Source organism: Arachis ipaensis, chromosome B2 (genome assembly GCF_059453495.1).
Source record: "Arachis ipaensis isolate K30076 ecotype BB chromosome B2, ASM5945349v1, whole genome shotgun sequence".
Taxonomy (NCBI): domain Eukaryota; kingdom Viridiplantae; phylum Streptophyta; class Magnoliopsida; order Fabales; family Fabaceae; genus Arachis; species Arachis ipaensis.
This window is the reverse complement of record NC_142437.1, coordinates 104,081,507-104,105,006: the sequence shown is the minus strand read 5'-3', so window position 1 is coordinate 104,105,006 and position 23,500 is coordinate 104,081,507. Positions and strand designations below refer to the sequence as shown.

Below are 23,500 nucleotides of genomic sequence, written 5' to 3'. Positions count from 1 at the left end.
ACATATATGCTGCTTTCTCCCAGTTAATCTAATTCACATAATGAGTAACGCAAAAAAGTTACATATGCTTGATTCATTAGTGAAAGTTTGATTAATATATATAACTAAACATTCAAAGAGGATCGTCAATTATTGCCACACATAAACATAGGATATAGTCATAATTGGATGTTAGATAACATGATCTATGGAAGGGTGTGATGAAGACGTGCTTATTAAGTGGAAATGCGCAACATTTCTTTTTTTTTTTTTTTTTAACATTATCTTCTATTTCAACTGATTAAGAATTAATTTATTATGAATTTAAATTCTATTTATGAATATATCATCACTACTCAACAAATTAATCGTGTATACAAAATAAAATTTGAATTCTTGATACTTGTTAGCCACACAATTAATCCAAATTAATTCTTAAATACCATATAAATACCATATATATATATATATATATATATATTACTGAAGCTCCGATCCACATGTACCTATAATTACCATTTTGACACTCCAAAAGAAAATAGATCCTGATTAAATGTTTAATTTTCGATAATGTTATATGATTAAATTATTTTAGTAACTAATAACTTCAATTAAGTTAGTTCAATAATTTATTAACATAATAAAAATTAGTGTAAGAAAAAAAGATACATTAAAAAAAAGAAAAAAAAACTTAGTTAAATTTAATTATAAAAATAACTTGTTTACTTAATATTTATGATGAGTTTTTTATTGTGTAAATTAAAACATTAACATGACATGACTATTTTTTATCAAATTTGTTTTTTTAATTATTATTGACATCATTGATATAGTAAGTGTGAAAAATAATTATTTTTATTTATATAATATATTATATAATTATACATATGTAAAACATTTTTACAATGACGGACCAACTTAAAACAGAGTTTGTCTTGCTAGTGTTGAGAGTCATGAATTACACGACCCAATTTCAAGCACTTTAGGTTTAATTACTATAAAATTTTCAAACTTTTTCTAGAAACCAAAGTGATATTGAGGTGACCCTAATCTTTTGAATTAGCTTTTGACTTAATTATTTAAGAATTAATTAACATGGGCTCTTCACATATTAAGATTATCAATTAAAAAAATTTTCATATAAAAAAAATTACAATATTTAAATTTTCAATGTCTTATTTTATTATTCGAAAAAAAATAAAATAAAAATATAAATAATAATCTTAAGTTCTTAACATATACTCTTAACCCTTAAGAGAAATGTCTAGTTAGAATTTTTCTTATGGTATCACACTGTAATTATAATTGTTAGTAGCCACCTTATAACCATTAAAAAAACTTTTAAATATATTGGTATATTGGTATTTCAGTAAATTTTAATCTTGAATCTTAATTAATTATATATATTTTTTTATAATTAAAATTAACGATTAAAAATTACTAAAATATCATAATATTAATATACTTGAAAGTTTTTTTAACCATTAAATATTGCTCTTCAAGTCTTTGTTGAGCTAGCTTTAATTCCTGTTCAGTCTTTTAGTTAATAGATAAGAATTGTTTCACACTTTTTTTTTTAATTTTTGCTTTGATACTATATAAAAAAAATAAGTGGACTTAATTTAAGCTAAAATTAGCTCAAGAAGTAAAGATTACCTATATTTATAAGGACTATCAAATTTTCAATTGTAGATAATGCGAGACTTAATAAGATGGTTACCAAAAAAATTGTTTTATTCGCACCATTCAAAAAAATGAAAAATGAAATATGATGTTTAAACAGTTTAAACAACTACCACTTGTATTGGATTTCATGGTTAAGGCTTGATACCATTTATAATTTTATGTGTTATGCTAACTTTTGAATTTTAGTTATGATCACTAATTTATATATTATATAGTATAAAATTTGGCTTGATTGTAGAATCGTTACACAAGTCGGGGTCATCAAATTTAGCGCTTGAAGTTCTGGCCCAGTGCTAAACATGAGAGGGTGTATTAAAGTTTCACATTATCTAAAAATAAAGATTCAAATTTTTTTATAAATATAAAACAACTTTTACCTTGGAATTAACTTTTAGAATTGAGAAATATCAGCTTAATTTCTTGTATTTTTAAACAAAACTTGGCAAATTGTCAACAAATTGGTATAATAACTTTCATTAGCTTTTCTTTCTTTCACTTTTTTTTCCTTTCTAAAGGAAAAAAATGATTGCCCTTGTGTGTTTCAGACAAAACGATTTTCATTAGTACAAATATCTTCCTTTGATATATCAACATCATCAATATTTAATAATAAAAAAATTAGCTAAAAATGTTAAAATTTATTATTTTTAACTTTATTTAATATACTCTGTAATAAATAAATATTCAATGAAATAAATTTAAATTATTTTTGGATTAATTATTTTTTATTTCTCTAATATTATCGTGTTAATATTGTATAATAACTTTAATTAATTGCCATAAGGTCCAACCTCTGCTTTTCTCTCTATTTCTTTTTTAGTATATCTTTTAGAAAGAAAGAAAAGTTCAAAAACGATTGCCTTTAATTATGTGATTGAGACAGAAAATTTTCCTTAGTGAATAATATCTTCCTCTAACATATGATTATCCTCTCTCAGCTCTATATAAGGAGGTTCTCACTTCTCATGTATAGAGTATAGTTAATTATTTGTGTAGCTCCACTAATTAATAATTAAGCAAGGTAATTGAAGCTAGTGAATTTCTACTACAGCACAACCTTAGCCGCATGGAGAAGAACAGAATTGATGCAAAAACTGCAGAGATTGAAAATAATGAGATGAAATGGGTTCATGATTCTTCAGTTGATTATAAGGGACGAGTTCCACTCCGAGATTCAACTGGTTCTTGGAAAACTTCTCTCTTCATTATTGGTAAGTAATAACGACAACACTTCTTTTTGGTTAAACTAAAACTTCCTTATCGTTAACTAAACTGCTTTATCTGTTTATTTTGATTGTAGTTATCTCTGCCTTTTTTTTTTCCTTCTTTTTGTGGAAATTTTGAAATTCCATGGATTAATGGGTTAAGTTGTTTTCTTTTCCAAACATTTATGTATTCAATTTTGAAATAGAAAGATGGAGGAGCTTCCGAACTAAGCTGATTCTAATTTATGCATGGCTCCGTCCTCCGTAGGTTTATGAACATCTTAAGCCAATACTTCCATGAGCAGGGGTGTTCGCGGTGCGGTTTTGATCGGTTTTGAATAAAAAATTCACCCGATTTGAACACTAATTTTACTTGCGGTGCGGTTTAGATTGGATGCTATTTTTAAAAAAATTCGATCCGATCCGATCCAATTTCAAGCGGTTTGGATTTGATTGGATTTGCGGTTTTATAAATTAAAAAAATTAAATATATATAACAAGTCTCAACATCAAATTTTAAATAATCAACAATGACATAACAAGTCTCAACAATATCTTAAAAAGCCAACAATAACATAACAATAGAAATAAAATTATAGATTAGTTAAAATAAATAAATAAATAACATTTTGAACATAAAATATTTATTAAATAATAATACATAAATAATATAAAAATATATAAAAAATTGAACATCTTATAAGTATAATTGTAAATATAATAATAAAATAATAATATTATAGTACATTGTGCGATTTGGATTGGATTGGATCGGTTATGAAAATTAGATCCGAAATCCGATCCGAATCCGATCAAGCGGTTTGCGAAAAATAGAATCCAATCAAATCCGAATTAGTGCGGTTTTAATCGATTTTCGGTTTGGATTGGATTGGATGAGCGGTTTAATTTGGATCAGTTTGGATTTGAACACCAACAACTAAACAACACACAATTTTTAATCATATAACACATAAATTGTTTTTAATTGTGCAATTTTTAGTTAAATAACAAAAAATAATATATATTTTTTTGAAAAATACATAAATTTTAATTACATTACACTAAAATTGTCTTTTCTTCCTTTTTTTTTCTTCAAAAAATTCTGTGTTTTTTCGTTTATTTCTCATTAAAAAGATATGTTTATTGTGATTGAATTTTTGTATTTTTTTTCTTACTAAGTTTCTCTTCAAGAATAGTACGTGTATCCTTAAATTATTGCGTGTTTTATGTAAAACATTTATGTGTTTTTTTCTTGCACATTTTTATTTCTAATTTTGTCTCGCCACACACATACGAGTGGAAATAAGTTAGGTCAAGCCAGATTTTGATCTTAACAAGTGAGGCTTGTTATGTAATCAATTGATTTGAATTTGGCTTGTTATTCAATCTGATTTGACCTAAAACTTATTAAAAAGTCTGATAATTTTTTTTTATAAAAATAAAAATATTATTTAAAAAAATTTATTTTTTAATAAATATATTTATATATAATATGTCATATTTAATATTTATAAAAAATTTTAAATTTTAAAATATTTAAAATATATAAAATTATTTATAATTAAATATAATAAATTTAAAATATCTTATAATTTTATTAATAATAAAAAAAGTATTTATATATATAATTATGTATTAATAGATCCATATAAATTTAACAGGCCAATAAAATTAATTAATAAATCTTGACCTAACCTATTAACATAATAAAATTTTTATAAGAGATTACAAGTCCTTGCTAAACCACTTGACCTTTTTCTACCTAATTTGTCATTCTTAGGACGGCAGGTTAATATGCGAACCTAAAGTGCATCTCGCTCCGTTTTTTGGTGTGGGCTAGCTTGTTAGAAAGATTTTTTTTTTTAAATTAAAAATAAAATAATACAAATATGTTTATCTAAAATTTTTAATTTAAAAAATACCGTTAATTTAAACTAATATAAATATGTTTATTTATATATTTTTATTTAAAAATAATTCTAATACTCTTAAAAATCAAACATAATTATACAAGTTTTTTCTGCATAAAAATTTATATTATCATGATATTTATTATAGTCAAGACAGTAATAAATTTTTTTTTTATATTTTTAACCTCTTTATTTATATTTTCTGCCACATAAGCAATTCTATATTTTTAAATAAATATACTTGTATTAGTTTAAATTGATGTATTTGTATTTTTTTAAATTAAAATTTTAAATAAATATATTTGTATTATTTTAAATTAATGTAATAGTGTTTTTTAAATTAAAAATTTTAAATGAACATACTTATATTTTTTTTTCAATTAACGTATTCATATTTTTTAAATTAAAAATTTAAATAAATATATTATTACTAATTTTATATTTGTATAATCAGTGAATGTTAGATAAATATACTGTTATTAATTTCATACTTGTATAATTAGTGAATATTAGATAAATGTATTATTGCTAATTTCACTCTCCAACATAATTTTTTTTTTTAACGTAAATCATGGGTTTTTCTTTTGTTTTTAGTTTCGTACACATAAATCATGAGAATCTCTGATATTTTACTCTTTCTTGACATAAAACTCAGGTTGATACCATAATTTATGCTCAAAAGAAGAATTTGGCCACTGCACACTATCAGTGCATGAATTGTGGTATTTATATGGTTTTATATAATTTTTTTTAAAAACTTATAATAAACTCCTGATTTATATAAAAAGAGAAAAATCTTAAATGACTCTTGACAATTATTTCAAAAGACAACAAGGTTTTTAACAAAAAAAAAATCGTTTTCGATTTCTAATTTTTACTTTTATGAGACTGATTAGCTTCTCTGTCAATATTTTCTCTTTGTATTAACAGAATAAGCCAATATGCCATCTTAAACTATTAATTTATCCATTAAGAACCAATTAGGATTAATAAATTCTTTTTTGTTGGGCCGTTTAGTATACCTTTTTTAAATACATTAGCTAAATTAGCTAAATTTATTGTATAAAACTAAGAAATATTAGTAATTTTTAAATTATTTTTATTTATAAAAATTAAATAAAAAATATATTAGTAATTAACATGTCATATAAATATGTTTTGAAAAGAGATTATTGACAAAAAAATTAACCAATCTCAAAAAATTAAATATCAAAAATAAAAAAAAATACATTTTTTTGTTTGAAAATCTGATATTTTTTTCAAATAAATTATCAAAGACCGAATTAAGTATTCACTCGTATAAAAAAATAAAAAAACAAAAATATTATCTTTTTTATTTAGAACAATTTGATAATTTTTACCCTCAATTAGTTTATTTAAGTAATTTATCTTTTTTATCATGTTAAACGGGTAGATGTATTATTATTATTATTATTATTATTATTATTATTATTATTATTGCGTTTGCTTAAACATTATTGAAATTATGCTTTTTATTTAGTTACTTTTTCATTATAATAGTAAACCGTACCTTTTTGTTCATTTTTTGTAGTTAATCTACATGCTTGTATATCCGGTGTATATATAGATATTATATATTTGGAAACATTTCAAGTGCACCGAGAGTATCGGTGCACCAGTTATTTTAACCATTGATTTTAATTAATATATATTATATATTTTTTATAATTCAGATCAACGGTTAGAATAAATGGTGCACCAGTACTCTCCAGTATACTTGAAATGTTTCCTATATATTTATACCGTTATTGGTACCCATGTAACACTTAATTTTATCCTTGTTCGTTTGCAGTGTTTGAATTTAGTGAGAGGTTAAGCTACTTTGGAGTAGCAACCAGCTTGGTCCTTTATCTTACAAAGATTATTCATCAAGATCTAAAAATGGCAGCTAAAAATGTGAACTATTGGATTGGTGTCACCACATTGATGCCGTTGTTGGGAGGATTCATTGCTGATGCATATTTCAGTCGCTACATTACTATCATTATATCATCCATTGTTTATCTCATGGTAATTGAAAAGAACTAGAACATTAATTAGGTATACTCAAAAAGTTCTAAGATTCCTCTATTGAAGTATAAGCGAGTTTTGTTTCGTTAATTATCACATTAATCCAAGATATTATTAATCATTTAAATTGAGAAAATTAAAGAGTCTTCCCCTGAAGTCTTTGAATATTACAAATGTTACTCCTCTGTTTTTAAGTATTGCATTTGTCTCTCTTATATTGTTTGATTATACACATGCATGTTAGCTTAATTAGTGTTGTTAGAGATATATTTATTCATATACATCTTTTTATTAGTTTAAGATTTTGGGACAAATAATTTTGTAGCATTATTATATCAAAATTTTTATGATAAAAAAATATACAAAATTTACACAAATCTAAAAACAGCTATCATTAGTTTCTTATGAAAATACAGGGTTTGGTTCTTCTTTCTCTATCATGGTTCTTGCCAGCATTAAGGCCATGTGATCATCATAACATTAATAACACATGCACCAAAGCTAGGAGGGTACATGAAGTAGTGTTCTTCATAGCCATGTACTTAATATCCTTTGGAACTGGAGGGCATAAACCTTCTTTACAAAGCTTTGGAGCTGATCAATTTGATGATGATCATGTTTCTGAAAGGAGGAAGAAAATGTCATTCTTTAATTGGTGGAGTTGTGGTGTTTGTAGTGGACTCATTCTAGGAGTAACCCTAATTGTTTATGTACAAGATCATGTTAATTGGGGAGTTGCTGATATCATCCTCATAGGGGTTATGGCCTTTTCATTGATCATATTCTTGTTGGGAAGAAAATCTTATCGTTATAGGGTACCAAGTGGGAGCCCCTTGACACCAATGTTTCAAGTTCTAGTTGCAGCCATTTCCAAAAGAAAGCTTCCATATCCTTCCAATCCTAGTGAACTATATGAAGCTTCTAATTTTCAGAGTTGCAATGGAAGATTTCTATGCCACACAGAGAAACTCAAGTATGTATGGTACTAGTATAATATAACTAAGAATTAATTAGGGTTAATAGTCAAATTTTTTTCTAAAAGATCAAGTGTACACCAGTTTTGAATTAGTGTCGGAAAGATGCTACTGTGAATTAAATTGGTCGTCCTTTTATAAGTTAGACGATGATACGTGATATAAATATTTTGAGACACGTCATCGTCTAATTAGCAAAAGGACTAATATGATTTAATATTGCATCTTTCAAGAACTAATTCAAAACATTTAATTTTTTGACGACCGAATTGATGAACAGGTAATTTTTAATGGACCATTTTAACTATTAACTAGAATTATTTATTATCTTTTGTTGGTGTTAAAATTTTATTTCCCATATAGTATATTTCATATATTAATTATTTCTCTTTTAATACCACTTGTTATAGATAATGTAGTCCAGATGATCAACAATTTTTTAACTAATAACATCACTTTCATTTTTCTCTTTCATAAAAGAAAAAGAACATGTTGATTCGGTAGAAACATTGAACGTATCTAATCTTTTACTGCATTTATTATCTAAGATGTTTAGAAGTATTTTGAGCATGTTAAATTATTCCTCATCTATAATTTATAATAATTAAAATATTAGTATGCATGTATTTCAGATTTCTTGACAAGGCAGCTATGCTTGAAAGTGATGATGATGGAAACATAGCAAAGAAACAGAGTCCTTGGAAGCTTGCTACTGTAACCAAGGTTGAAGAGGTGAAGCTTATTATCAACATGATACCTATTTGGGTATTCACTTTACCATTTGGAATATGCATGGCACAAACAACCACTTTCTTTATCAAACAAGGTGCAATCATGGATAGAAAAATAAGCAATAACTTTGAGATCCCTCCAGCTTCAATTTTCGCCCTTACCGCCACCGGAATGATACTTTCCGTCGCAGTTTATGACCGGATCCTTGTACCGTCGCTAAAAAAGCTGACGGCAAACGAAAGAGGAATGAACATCCTTCAGAGGATCGGTACCGGAATGCTCTTTTCAATCATTTCAATGGTGGTAGCAGCATTGGTTGAAAGAAAGAGACTTAAAATGGTTCACCTTAAAATGAATGTGTCTTGGTTGGTTCCACAATTTCTAATTATTGGTTTTGGTGACGGTTTTACACTTGTAGGGTTGCAAGAATATTTCTATGACCAAGTTCCGGATTCAATGAGAAGCTTAGGGATAGCACTTTATCTTAGTGTGATTGGAGCTGGAAGTTTTCTTAGTAGTTTGATCATTACAATTGTTGACCATGTGACAAGCAAGATTGGAAAGAGTTGGTTTGGTAAGGACTTGAACAATAGTCGCTTGGACAAATTCTACTGGATGTTGGCGGTTATGAGCACATTGAATTTGTTTCTCTTTGTCTTCTTTGCTAGACAATATTCCTATAAGAATGTTCAAAAGGTGGTGGTGTAATTAAGGATAATGCTTTGATACTTTGATTTGAATTATTACTTCAATATTCTTTGTTTCTCTAAACCCCCCCCCCTTCTCCTCTCCCCCTTCTCTGTTTCTTTAAGGAACCATATGTATTCTTTTTATTATGATTATGTGAATTAGTTAGATATAAATAGATATAAATAATTGATGATGTTGTCCTGTATATAAGTTATAATGTTCAACACCTACACCTATTATATTAAATAATAGAGTAAACTACGGGTGTTTACGAGTTCGAATAATCTGATTATCCAATCGATTACTACACAGATACTCTATGGTCACGGTTTTTTAAAAAAAGTGGCCTAAAAGGGTTTATAGTTACGATTTTGGAAAGTAACCTAAAGGGATCTATGATCATGGTTTTTTATAGAGATAAAAAAAGTCTATGGTCACGTTTTTTAAAAAAAGGTGACTTAAAAGATTCTATGGTCATAATTTTGGGGAGTGACTTAAAGAGGTCTATGGTCACCGTTTTTCGAAAAAAAAGTGACCTAAAAGGGTCTATAGTCATGGTTTTGTGGGATAACCTAAAGGTATCTATGGTTATGGTTTTGGTGGGTGACCTAAAGGATCTATGATCACGGTTTTTTGAAAAGGTGACCTAAAAAGGTCTATGGTCACGGTTTAAGGGGTGATCTAAAGGGGTCTATGATCACAGTTTTGGAGGATGACCTAAAAGGGTCTATGGTCACGGTTTTGGAACATGACCTAAAGTGATCTATGGTCACGGTTTTGGAGGGTGACCTAAAAGAGTCTATGGTCACGGTTTTGGTGGTTGACTTAAAGGGGTATATGGTCACGGTTTCGGAGTGTGACCTAAAAGGGTCTATGGTCACAGTTTTTCAAAAAGGGCGACATAAAAGAGTTTATGGTCACGGTTTTGGGAAGTGACCTAAAGGGGGTATATAGTCACGGTTTTAGTAGCTGACTTAAAGTGGTTTATGGTCACGGTTTTACAAAAGAGTGATGTAAAAGGGGTTTGTGGTCACAGTTTTTGAGAGTGAATTTTTTTTAACTAAATCAGATTTTGATCATTTGAGTTTAAATTAATTAAGATTTTTATATATATTTTATGATTTTCAATATTTCATATATTTAAAATTTAAAAATTTTAATAATTGAAAACTAACAAAAATTTTATATGATTTAGTTTAAATATTAAAATTTAAAATTTAATTTTATAAATAAAAAATTAAGTGGAATACTTTAAATTTAAATTAAAAAAATTATTTAAAACTTAAAACTAATTAGTAAGTTGACAAATAAATATTATATTTTTAAAATAATTTAAATAAATTATGGTTGATTTTCAACTACTATTCTACCTTCTAATTTTATTAAAATTTTTACACTATTCTAATCATAATCCTAACTCTAATCCTAATTACTTTCAAGAACTTTTTTTAACTAAATTAGGTTTCGATCATTTGAGTTTAAATTAATTAAGATTTTTATTTTTTATATGATTTTGGGTATTCCATATATTTAAAATTTAAAAATTTTAATAGTTGAAAACTAATGAGAATTTTATATCATTTACTTTAAATATTAAAATTTTAAATCTAATTTTATAAATAAAAAATTAAGTAGAATACTATTAACTTTAAATTAAAAAATTATTTAAATCTTAAAACTAATTAGTAAGTTGACAAATAAATATTATATTTTGAAAATAATTTAAGTAAATTATGGTTTATTTTCAATTACTATTTTACTTTCTAATTTTATTAAAATTTTTACACTACTCTAATCCTAACCCTAACCCTAATTATTATTCAAGAATATTTTTGTAACTAAATCAGATTTTGATAATTTGAATTTAAATTAATTAAGGTTCTTATATATTTTTTATAATTTTGAGTATTTTTTATGATTTATTTTAAATATTAAAATTTTAAATATAATTTTATAAATAAAAAATTAAGTAGAATACTATTGACTTTAAATTAAAAAATTATTTAAAATTTAAAATTAATTAGTAAGTTGACAAATAAATATTATATTTTTAAAATAATATAAGTAAATTATTGTTGATTTTTAATTACTATTCTATCTTCTAATTTTATTAAAATTTCTACACTACCCTAGTCCTAACTCTTATCCTAACCCTAATTACTATTCAAGAATATTTTTGTAACTAAATCAGATTTTGATCATTTGAATTTAAATTAATTAAAGTTTTTATATATTTTTTATGATTTTAAGTTTTATATATTTAAAATTTAAAAATTTTAATAATAACTAATGAGAATTTTATATAATTTACTTTAAATATTAAAATTTTAAATCTAATTTTATAAATAAAAAATTAAATAGAATACTATTAACTTTAAATTAAAAATTATTTAAAACTTAAAACTAATTAGTAAGTTGACAAATAAATATTATATTTTTAAAATAATTTAAGTAAATTATAGTTGATTTTCAATTACTATTCTTCCTTCTAATTTTATTAAAATTTTTATGTTATCCTAATTCTAATCCTAACCCTAATCCTAATTACTATTTAAGAATATTTTTGTAAATAAAATAGGTTTTGATAATTTGAATTTAAATTAATTAAGGTTCTTAGATATTTTTTATGATTTTGGGTATTTCATATATTAAAAATTTAAAAATTTTAATAATTGAAAACTAATAAAAAATTTATATAATTTAATTTAAATATTAAAATTTTAAATTAAAGTACTTGATTGAAAATTAATGAGCAAATTGATAATTAAATAATATTTTTAAAATAATTTTTATAGAATTAAATTAAATCTTAAATTAATACTCTATACCCTAATTTAATTAAAATTATTAAACCCTAACCCTAAAATTCAAAACACAAACTAACCCTCAGAACTCTATCCGTCACTCACCTTTACCCCCTCACCCCTTATCCACGGTTAGAAAGAAAGAAAGAAAGAAAGAAAGAAAGAAAGAAAGAAAGAAAGAAAGAAGCGAAAAAAATAGAAAGAGAGGGAGTAGGGAGATGAAGAGAGGGAGGTGACAGCGCCGGCGGGGATGGGTGTCGTTGTCAGAACTGAGAAAGAGATGGAGTGGACATTGAGAGAGAGAGAGGGACGTCGTCAAGCCAAACGCGCGAGAGAGGGGGCCGCAACAATCCATGCCGCCGCTAGAAGGATCGTCGCACGTCGCTGTTGCCGTCAAGATCACCATCGTTGTCGTCCAGTGTCGTCATCGCGTCGCCATTGAAGAAAAGAGGGAGAAGAGAACGCAGGCCAGTGGCCTAGGGGAGGATTTACCGCCGTTCGTGCATCTCGTCGCCGTTGCTCCCTCGCCATCACCGCTGTTTGGGTAGTCACTGGATGGAGCCGTGGCTGTCGGAGATGCTGCTCCATTATGTCAGTCTTCTTTGTTATAGTAAGTTGTTATCGCTCCGAAACTCTTGTAGTTATTGGACAGGTGAGTTTCAGCTTTGGCCTTGTTATTTCTCTTTCAATCTCATTTTTGTAAATCATTAGTACATCTTGAATTTGTTGTTAAAAGTTGAATTTGTTGCTAAAATTATGATTTAGTTAATTTTGTTTTACTGAATAATAGGGATTTGAAAATTATCATAGTTAAATTTGTTGTTGCAAATTATTATTAAGATGAATTTATTGTAGTATGTTGAATTGTTGCTGAAAAAGGATGGAATATTGACACCATTGGCCATTGAATTAAGTGTGCCACATCCTGGTGGGGACATATTTGGTGTTATCAGCAGAGTTGTCTTGCCTCCTAAAAAAGGTGCTGAAGGTACTATTTGGCTTCTTGCCAAGGTTTATCTTGTCGTCAATGACTCATGTTATCATCAACTCATGAGCCACTGGTATAACTCTCTTTTTCTTTTTTCAACTTTCACTAATTAATATTCTTATTTGAGTAGTTATTCCTAATTTCTTTTCTTTTCATGTAACCAATTAAAGGTTGAATACTCATGCTACAATGGAGCCATTTATCATTGCAACATACAGGCATCTTAGTGTGCTCCATCCTATTCACAAACTTCTAAAACCTCACTACCGCGACACCAGGAATATCAATGGACTTGCAAGACAGTCCTTGATTAATGCATGTGGTATCATTGAGTTGAGGTGAGTTTCAGTTTCGACTCTATTATTTCTCTTTCAATTTCATTGCTATAAATCATTAGTACATCTTGAATTTGTTGTTGAAAGTTGAGTTTGTTGCTGAAATTATTGTAAAACCTGGTTAATTAATGACTAATTAGCCCATAAATAAGAATTTATTCTAGAAAGCCAAAAATGTGATTTTTATGGCTTAATATGATAGAGGAGATTAAAACGAGAATTTTGATACCAATTTTAAAGAAATCGGCCCAAAATTGGACCGAACGGACCAAACCGGGCCAACTGGACCCATATTGGGCCCTTAACCCAACTAAACTAAACCTAAAATCTTAAAAACAGCACTCTCTCTCCTCACTAGACCCTAAAACACACTGAAAATGGTGAAAGGGAAAGGAAGAACACTCTTCTAAGGTTCTACCCTTGTTTGATCTTCAAATCACCATAACTTTTGATCCGGAGCTCCGATTGCAGCACCATTTGTGGCCACGCATTCACCGCGTTGAGCTTTACAAAATCCACTACTTTGTTCTTGAGGTAAGCCACGTTTTCCCCTATGAAATTTATGTATGTATTTCGAATTTAATGAAAAAAAGTATTGAGATTTTGGGCTCTTTGATGTTATAGGACCCAACTAGCTTGAAGGAGAAGAAGAGTAATCTTATCTCTTTGATCCTTGGGTGTGGTAAGATTCTCAACCCTAGTAGAATTTGTTGGTTTATGATGTTGGGTGTTGAGTTGTTGTGTTTGAATATAATAATTGTGGCTTAGGTAGTGTGTATGTGAATATTGAAGCTTGATTGGGATTTTGGAAAGCTTGGAAAAGGGCTTTGGTGTGTTAAAAATATGTTCTTGGAGGTGTTGAAGCTTGGTGAGCTTGTGAAAAAGTGATTTGGAGGTGTTCCGGGTTAAGCGAAAAAGCGACTAAGGTATGGTCTCGGTTTCCTGTATCTAAAATGTAATGTGGTGTGAAAACTTAGGCTAGAGGCCCTAAGATAGAAATTGAATGATTGATATTATTGAATGGTTGAGATATATTGTGTGGTCATATATGTGATTATGAATATTGGTGTTTTGATGGTATGATGCATGAGAGATATGCATGTTTTGATATATGCTTAATGATTGACTGAGGTTGAATTGTGGATGAAGCCATATTGATGGTGAGGGTGATATTGATTGTGTGTATGGATGGTTGATTGGAAATGGTATTGTTGGGAATTGGGATGAGAAATTATGTATTATATGGTATTGTGTTTGAAGTTGAGTTACTTGATTGAAATTGGTTAAAATGATGGATTGATGGGTTATGATTTGATAAAATTGCTAATGTATGAGTTGAGGAGGCTTGAGGTTGATTTTTGGTATGTTTTGATTGATTTTAAAAAGGGTTGGAATTGGTTTGTTTAGAAAATGGCACTTTGTGGTTTTGTATGAAAATGTGGTTTTTGGGCATACTTTGACGGAGCATAACTTGGACTCCGGATCCCCATTTTGTGCCAAACTTATTTAGAAATGAAATTGGATCCGGGTTGTTTATGCCGTTCGAAGAAGGGTGAAAAATAAGTTGAAACAGAGAAGTTATGCCCGTCGGAAGATTGGGATTTGAAACTGTGAATTCTGCAGCTTTTTAACTTAGTACAATTTTTGGCAAAACGCACTCCCACGCGTATGCGTGGCCGACGCGCACGCGTCATTTTCAAATATTCACTACCCACGCGTGTGCCTGGCCCACGCGTACGAGTCAATGGGCTAAATCAATTGCCCAGCCAAAATTTCCGACGGGAGTTGTGCTGGTTTTGTGCGTAGGGCACAAAACGCACCCACGCGTACGTGTGGCTAACGCGTAGGCGTCACTTGGCTTTTCTCCCATCCACGCATGCGTGTGGATGACGTACACGCATGACCCTGTTTTCATTCCAAAGTTAATTTTTGAGTTTTCAAAGCCAAATTTCAGACTTCTATGCCTCCGATCTCACCCATTATGTCTTAAAACTTGATGATATGCCTAGCAATGAGAAGGGCTAGCAAATGTGGTAACTTGTGGATGAAGAAAGGGGAGAATTAATGATTAATGATGATAAAAAATCATTGTATGAGATACGGAGGGTGATTGTGGAAGTGCTTTATATGCCATGAGCCGAAGGGCTGCATTTGTTAATAAATTGGCTGGTTATGGATTGAATTATAAGCCGGATGGCTGAGTTATTGCCGAATTATGGCTGAGCCATTATTGAATTATGGCTGAGTATGATTGCATATATGCGTATTGAATAAAATGTGAATGTTACACTTCCACTATCTGAGATACGAGTTTCCTGGGAGAAAGCAGTGGCTAGCCACCACGTGCTCCAGGTGGAGACTCGATACTCTACTGACCCTATGTCGTAAGTGTGGCCGGACACTGTGAAAGTTCCGGAGGAGCTCACCCCCGTGTATATACACCAGTGAGGGTGTTGGATATGAATTATGATTTATGACTGAGTATAACTCGAGTTGGGGATGCACGACAGAGGGACAGTCCAATGGTTAGCTACCAGGACTTGTTGGATTGGCTTTATAGCCGACAGATGAGACTCATCAGCCATTAGGACAAAAATTCATCATATGCATATTATGTGAATTGTTTGGGATTGCATAATTGACTGCATATTACCTGCTAATTGTCTAAATGTCATATCTGTTCCCTATTTGTATATCTCCTTATCTAATATAATTGTGTTTGCCATATTATATTACTGCTGGCGGTTGGAAGGTCTGCAAGAATTGGAAAGGGGAATGTTAGTTAGACTGAAGATCTTTAGTCAGTTGCCATTTATGGTTTAGTCTGTTTATAAGCTTTGAATTATCTGTTGGAAGTTCTAGGATTTCCTGGCCTTCGGCTTTTCCAGGACATTACGTGTTAGATATGTGGGCATTGTTACCATATTGAGAACCTCCGGTTCTCACCCATGCGGATTTTGTGGTTTTCAGATGCAGGACATGAGGCTTCTCGCTGAGGCATGCTGGAGACTTCTGGATTAGCGAAGATCCTTGTTTCTCAGGATTTTATTTTGGTTTTATGTAGATAGTTATTATCTCCACTAATAAATATATACTGTTTTGACTCCTCTTAGAAGTTGTTTTGGAGAATAGGTTTTTGGTAATTTGTCCTTTAGGTTTCTCTTGGGTTTCTTACTATATATATATATATATATATATATATATATATATATATATATATATATATGTATGTATATGTATATGTATACTTTTATGCTCGGACCGGTTATCTTCGCAACTGAATCTTGAGTTTTGATATTCGTATCTTGGCACTGTCTTGTTTCGGTTTCGCTTTAGTTATCCCATATGTGTTCGTTATGTTATCGATCGGAGTGTTGCGCTTTTGAATTTAACGGTTTGTTTTATCCCTTTTCTTCAAAGACTCCTAGTTATAAACATTTTTCATAATATTATATGTACTAAATTTTATTTTTTAGAGGTCGTAATACCTCACCGCCTCTGTCTTATGACTTAAGCATAAGGCCCTGTGTGGTAGGGTGTTACAATTATGATTTAGCTAATTTTGTTTTGCTAAATCTAGGGATTTGAAAATGGTCATAGTTGAATTTGTTGTTATAAATTATGATTGAGATGAATTTGTTGTTGTATGTTAAACTGTTGCTCAACATATCACTGAGCTTTAGTTTCTTGTTGCTGGATAACGTTATTGAATATTGAGTTGAATTTTGTTGCTGAACAACATCACTGAATAGTATAATTCTTTCCACTATATAACTAAGAATTTTATATATAATAACTTGTTACTTGTAGAGATTAAAGTAAACTAATGATCACTATATAACCAAGAATATAATATTTCATATTTGTAATGATCTAATTCTGAAATTTTTGTGCTCTCACTAGTTTACGATGGTCAATTAATGTGAATATGTATTTATCAATTAGCTATAAAAGAGTAAACAGCCATTTCTGACCATAAAAAATTTAAGCGTTGACAAAATTAACCACGAAAAATTAAATTAACATTGTACCCATGAAAGATGAGTATCGCTTGACAAAAATATCCAATCATTAAATTTAAAATTAATTCCATTAAAAATGTTATGAAATTCCCAAAATACCATTTTCTTTTCTCTTTTCCATCCCAATCTTTTACCCTAACAGATTGAACCAGCCCCACTTCACCTCCCTCGTTCTTCTTCACTCACCATTCTCAAATCATCGCCGGTAGTTTTCCCAGATCTTCGCTCCCTTCTCTCGCTCTGACAAACCATAGGCGTTCAATTCGAGTTTCACAGCTTCTTCTGCTCTAGCCTTTTGGATCTTGACCTGAAAATGCTCTAAATCCAAGCCGAAGAAGCCGTTGTGGTTAATTCTATTTTCAAGTTGCATCGTATGCTGGCTTGCCCCCGGTTTCGTCAAGAAAGTCCTTGCCACAGTTAAGAAAATCAAGCCAAAGATCTTCACGATGGTGGAGTAGGAAGCCAACCATAACGGTCCAGTTTTTGTGGATCTATTCACGGAGTCGTTACATTATTACTCGCGATCAAGCTTGTTTGACTCGCTGGAGGGATCGGTGGCGATGGAGATGGCGGTGCCACCGCTGGTGAGGAAATATTGATGTCAGAGCTGTAGCTCGGGATGCAATTTGCAACGTGGTGGCGTGCGAGAGCACAGACTGGCTGTAGCGGCACAAGACCCTTCATTTTGATGCAAATTGAACCTTTAAGATGCTTGAAGCCTAAGCTGGTCACTAAATTGCCAAAAATATTGCTAATTATTGTTCTCCATGGCCACCAAATGCATATAGATTTAGTAATATTAATTCGAATTACCACCAAAAGCAGAAGAAGAACAATAACAACATATAAAGATTGGTGGGTGAGTAAAAGAAACCCTTGAGATTAGAATTGGAATAGACGATAGGAATGAGGAAAATGATTAAAAAAATAAAGAAATGTTAACTAATAAAGAGGGGGGTTTGGTTTAGGGGTATGAAATTCTCAGGAAAGTGAATTTGACTGGAGTAGTTGGGTATGACTTTGATTATTTTCTCTTGTTTTGATTTTGTATACATATACATATTTCTAGAACATGTAGCTAAGTTTGAATTGATGAGGATGAAGCACTCTCAGTGAAAGCGAGAGGAGGGGCCGAGGATCTGGGGAAACTGCCGGCGATGATTTGAGAGTGGTGAGTGAAGAAGAACGAAGGAGGTGAAGTGGGGCTGATTCATTCTGGTAATTAAGGTAAAAGATTGGGATGGAGAAGATGAAAGAAAATGGTATTTTGGGAATTTCATAAAATTTTTAATGGAATTAATTTTAAATTTAATGATTGGGTATTTTTGTCAAACGATACTCATTTTTCATGGGTACAATGTTAGTTTAATTTTTTTTTGTGGTTAGTTTTATCGGCGTTTAAATATTTGATGGTCAGAAATAGCTATTTACTCGCTATAAAATAGATATGCTTTGTATATTAATACATATATCTCCATTTTGAGCACTTACTGCCATATTTTTTTTTATTGTAGTTCTGATATATTCTAGATGTTGTCATAATAATTTAAGAAGTTAAAGAGAGTTCCAAATTTAAAAATATGCAGAAAAATAGAACAATGCAATCAAGATACATATCTTGTATCGAGAAGTTTAATTTATGTACGTGTATCGTAAGTTACATAAACATCAATATTAAAAAATAAAAAAGACTAAAAACTGTTAAATTGTAGATAAACTTCTTAATTTAATTTTCAAAAAAAATCATAATTCATAAATAAAAAGCAAATCAAAGTTTCATGTGTATGCAAGTTAATGCTAGCTGAGTACCTCTTGATTATGTTTGTAGTTGACTAGTTGGTATGAATGAATTGATGGTGGGTTGTCAATCATTCTTTACAGAATATGTGTACTGAGTTTAGTCTTAAAGTTGATTTGGCATTATTTATGATGCGTTGTCTGAATAAGTGCCTTTACAATCATACGAGTAAAATAGCCTAGTTTGTGGGATTATACGGTGCATGATGTTCAAAACACTTTGATAGTTTTGTCTTGAAACGTTCATTTAGATGTGTTGTTGATTGTGATCAACATCACCTTTTTTTTCCTTCATTGTTATTGGAATTATTTTTACGGGTAACTTTCTATTGTTGATTGACTTGTTAATATAGTCCTTTCTAATATTAATTTACTTACTAAACATGCGTCACATATTTATTACTGATGAGCGGATAATTTATACGCTTTTGGCATTGTTTTTAAGTAGTTTTTAGTATGATTTAGTTAGTTTTTAGTATATTTTTATTAGTTTTTAAATAAAAATCACATTTCTGGACTTTACTATGAGTTTGTGTGTTTTTTTGTGATTTCAGGTAATTTCTGGCTGAAATTGAGGTACTTGAGCAAAAATCTTATTCAGAGGCTGAAGAAGGACTGCAGATGCTGTTGGATTCTGACCTCCCTGCACTCGAAATAGATTTTCTGGAGCTACAGACACCCAATTGGCGCACTCTCAATTGCGTTGGAAATTAGACATCCAGGGCTTTCCAGAAATATATATTAGTCCATACTTTGCCCGAGTTTTGATGACGCAAACTGGTGTTCAAACGCCAACTTCCTGTCCTATTCTGAAGTTAAACGCCAGAAACAGGTTGCAAATCAGAGTTAAATGCCAGAAACAGGCTACAACCTGGTGTTTAGCTCCAAAAAGAGTCTCTACATATAAAAGCTCAGGCTCAGCCCAAGCACATACCAAGTGGGCCCGGAAGTGGATTTCTGCATCAATTACTTATCTTATGTAACCCTAGCTACTAGTTTAGTATAAAAACTACTTTTAGTGATTTATTTCACAATCTTTAGGATATTTTTATGTTCAGAGATCATGATTAGGGGCTGGCCATTCGGCCATGCCTAGACCACTTTCACTTATGTAATTTTCAACGGTGGAGTTTCTACACCCCATAGATTAAGGTGTGGAGCTCTGCTGTTCCTCATGAATTAATGCAAAGTACTATTATTTTTCTATTCAATTCAAGCTTATTCTTATTCCAAGATATTCACTCGCACTTCAACTTGTTGAATGTGATGATCCGTGACACTCATCATCATTCTCACCTATGAACGCGTGCCTGACAACTACTTCCGTTCTACCTCAGATTGAGCGTATATCTCTTACCCTCCATTCCGAAAGATCGGAGTCTTCGTGGTATAAGCTAGAATTATTGGCGGCCATTCCTAAGATCCAGAAAGTCTAAACCTTGTCTGTGGTATTCTGAGTAGGATCTGGGATGGGATGACTGTGACGAGCTTCAAACTCGCGAGTGTTGGGCGTAGTGACAGACGCAAAAGGATCAATGGATCCTATTCCAACATGAGTGGGAACTGACAGATGATTAGCCGTGCGGTGACAGCGTATTTGGACCATTTTCACTGAAAAGACGGACGGTAGCCATTGACAAGGGTGATCCCCCAACATACAGCTTGTCATGGAAAGGAGTATGAATGATTGGATGAAGGCAGTAGGAAAGCAGAGATTCAGAAGGAACAAAGCATCTCCATATGCTTATCTGAAATTCCTACCAATGAATTGCATAAGTATTTCTATCCTATTTTATATTTTATTTCTATTTTAATTATTAAAATCTCATAACCATTTGAATCTGCCTGACTGAGATTTACAAGATGACCATAGCTTGCTTCAAGCCGACAATCTCTGTGGGATCGACCCTTACTCACGTAAGGTTTATTACTTGGACGACCCAGTGCACTTACTGGTTAGTTGTGCAGAGTTGTGAAAAAGAATTGAGATTATGATCGTACGTACCAAGTTTTTGGCGCCGTTGAGATCACAATTTCATGTACCAAGTTTTTGGCGCCATTGCTGGGGATTGTTCGAGTTTGGACAACTGACGATTCATCTTGTTGCTCAGATTAGGTAATTTTATTTTATTTTTAAGCTTTTTATTTTCGAAAAATTTTCAAAAAAAATAAAATAAATTATTCTATGTTCTTCAGAATTTTTAAGAATGAATTCTAGAGTTTCATCATGATCTGTTGAAGCCTGGCTGGCTGTCAAGCCATGTCTAATTTTTGGACTGAGGTTTTCACTCATCATGGCAAGAGCCCTTGGACTCCCATCTAATCAGCTGTTGTATGTCTGATTTGTATGCTAAAGCTTGGCTGGCCGTTGGCCATGTCTAGTGTTTTGGACCGAAGCTTTCACTGAAAGCTTGGCTGGCTAGTAAGCCATGTCTAATTCCTAGACCGGAGTTTTAGACTAACATTGCATGATTCCTGGAATTCTCATTAGAAATTTTGAAATCTTTATTTTCTTTTTCCAATTAATTTTTGAAAAATACCAAAAAATTTTAATAAAATCATAAAAAAACCAAAAATTTGATGTTTCTTGCTTAAGTCTAGTGTTAATTTTTAAGTTTGGTGTCAATTGTATCTTTTTAATTTTTCTTAAAATTTTTGAAAACTCATGCATGATGTTCTTCATAATCTTCAAGTTGTTCTTGATGATTTGCTTTGTTTGATCTTTGCATTTTCATGTTTTGTGTCTTTTCTTATTTTTCATATGTATTTTCAAATTGTTAGTGTCTAAACATTGAAAATTTCTAAGTTTGGTGTCTTGCATGTTTCTCTTTTCTTAAAAATTTTCAAAAATAAAGTTCTTAGTGTTCATCTTGACATTCAAAGTGTTCTTGGTGTTCATCTTGACATTCAAAGTGTTCTTGCATGCATTGTGTGTTTTGATTCATAATTTTCAAAAATTTGGTTTGATTTAGTCAAAAGTTTTAAAAATCTAGTTGTTTCTTATGAGTCAAGTCAAATTTTCAATTTAAAAATCCTATCTTTTCAAAACTTTTTCAAAAATCAAATCTTTTTCATTTTTCTTTTATGATTTTCGAAAATTTAAAAAAATGATTTTCAAAATCTTTTTCTTAATTTCATTTCATAATTTCAAAATCTTTACTAACAATTAATGTGAAAGGTTCAATCTTTAAATTTTAGAATCATATCTTTTAGTTTCTTGTTAGTCAAGTAATCAACTTCAATTTTCAAAATCAAATATTTTTAAATTTCTTTTTCAAAATAAATTTCAATCATATATTTTTCAAAACTTAATTTCAAAATCATTTCTAACTTCTTATCTTTTCAAAATTGATTTTCAAATCTTTTTCAATTAACTACTTGACTTTTTGTTTGTTTTACTAATTCTCATCTTTTGCAAAACCACCTAACTACTTTTCTCTCTCATTTTCAAAAACTCCCCCCTCCACTTTCTCAAAATTTCTTTCAAATTAACTAATTGTTTTAAATTTTAATTTAATTTAATTTTATTTCTCTTTTAAATTTCAAATTATAACTAATATTTAAAATAAAAATAAAAATATTTTTATTTTATTTAATTTTCGAATTTTTCCCCCTCTCATCTCTTTCTATTTATTTATTTATCTACTAACACTTCTCTTCTACTCAAAATTTGAACCCCCTCTTCTTCTCTGTGTTCGAATTTTTCTCTTCTCCTTCTTCTATTCTTCTCTTCTTCTACTCACATAAAGGAATCTCTATACTGTGACATAGATGATTCCTCTTCTTTTCTGTTCTCTTCTTCTTCATATGAGCAGGAACAGGGATAAAGACATTCTTATTGATGCTGATTCTGAACCTGAAAGGACCCTTAAGAGGAAACTAAGAGAAGCTAAAGCACAACCCTCTGGAGAGGACCTGACAGAAATTTTTGAAAAAGAAGGAGACATGGCCGAACCCAATAACAATGGTGGAGATACAAGGAAGATGATTGGTGACTTTATTGCACCCTCTTCTAACTTCTATGGAAGAAGCATCTCAATTCCTGCCATTGGAGCAAACAACTTTGAGCTTAAGCCTCAATTAGTTTCTCTAATGCAACAGAATTGCAAGTTTCATGGACTTCCATTGGAAGATTCTCATCAGTTCCTATCTGAATTCTTGCAAATCTGTGACACTGTCAAGATCAATGGAGTTGATCCCGAGGTCTACAGGCTTATGCTTTTCCCTTTTGCTGTAAGAGACAAAGCTAGAACATGGTTGGATTCACAACCTAAGGAAAGCCTGAACTCTTGGGAAAAGCTGGTCAGTGCTTTCCTGGCCAAATTTTTTTCACCTCAAAAGATGAGC

The 23,500-nt window shown here is 30.2% G+C and overlaps 1 protein-coding gene across 1 annotated transcript; it reads left to right on the top strand.

Annotated features, from left to right (window-relative positions):
- The first annotated feature begins 2,483 nt into the window (after positions 1–2,483).
- Positions 2,484–9,269, top strand: LOC107625623 (protein NRT1/ PTR FAMILY 5.6). Its single transcript, XM_016328306.3, has 4 exons — positions 2,484–2,876; positions 6,594–6,811; positions 7,228–7,784; positions 8,418–9,269. Exons 1-4 carry the CDS (start codon positions 2,732–2,734, stop codon positions 9,223–9,225), a joined length of 1,728 nt encoding a protein of 575 aa, XP_016183792.1. The 5' UTR covers positions 2,484–2,731; the 3' UTR covers positions 9,226–9,269.
- The last annotated feature ends 14,231 nt before the right edge of the window (positions 9,270–23,500 follow it).

What these genes read in the sequence shown, in the direction of transcription:
- LOC107625623 (XM_016328306.3), top strand. Translation starts at nt 2,732, where the DNA reads ATGGAGAAGAACAGAATTGATGCAAAAACTGCAGAGATTGAAAATAAT. An exon ending in AACTTCTCTCTTCATTATTG is followed by an intron (nt 2,877 to 6,593) that starts GTAAGTAATAAC and finishes GTTCGTTTGCAG; the next exon opens with TGTTTGAATTTAGTGAGAGG. An exon ending in CATCCATTGTTTATCTCATG is followed by an intron (nt 6,812 to 7,227) that starts GTAATTGAAAAG and finishes ATGAAAATACAG; the next exon opens with GGTTTGGTTCTTCTTTCTCT.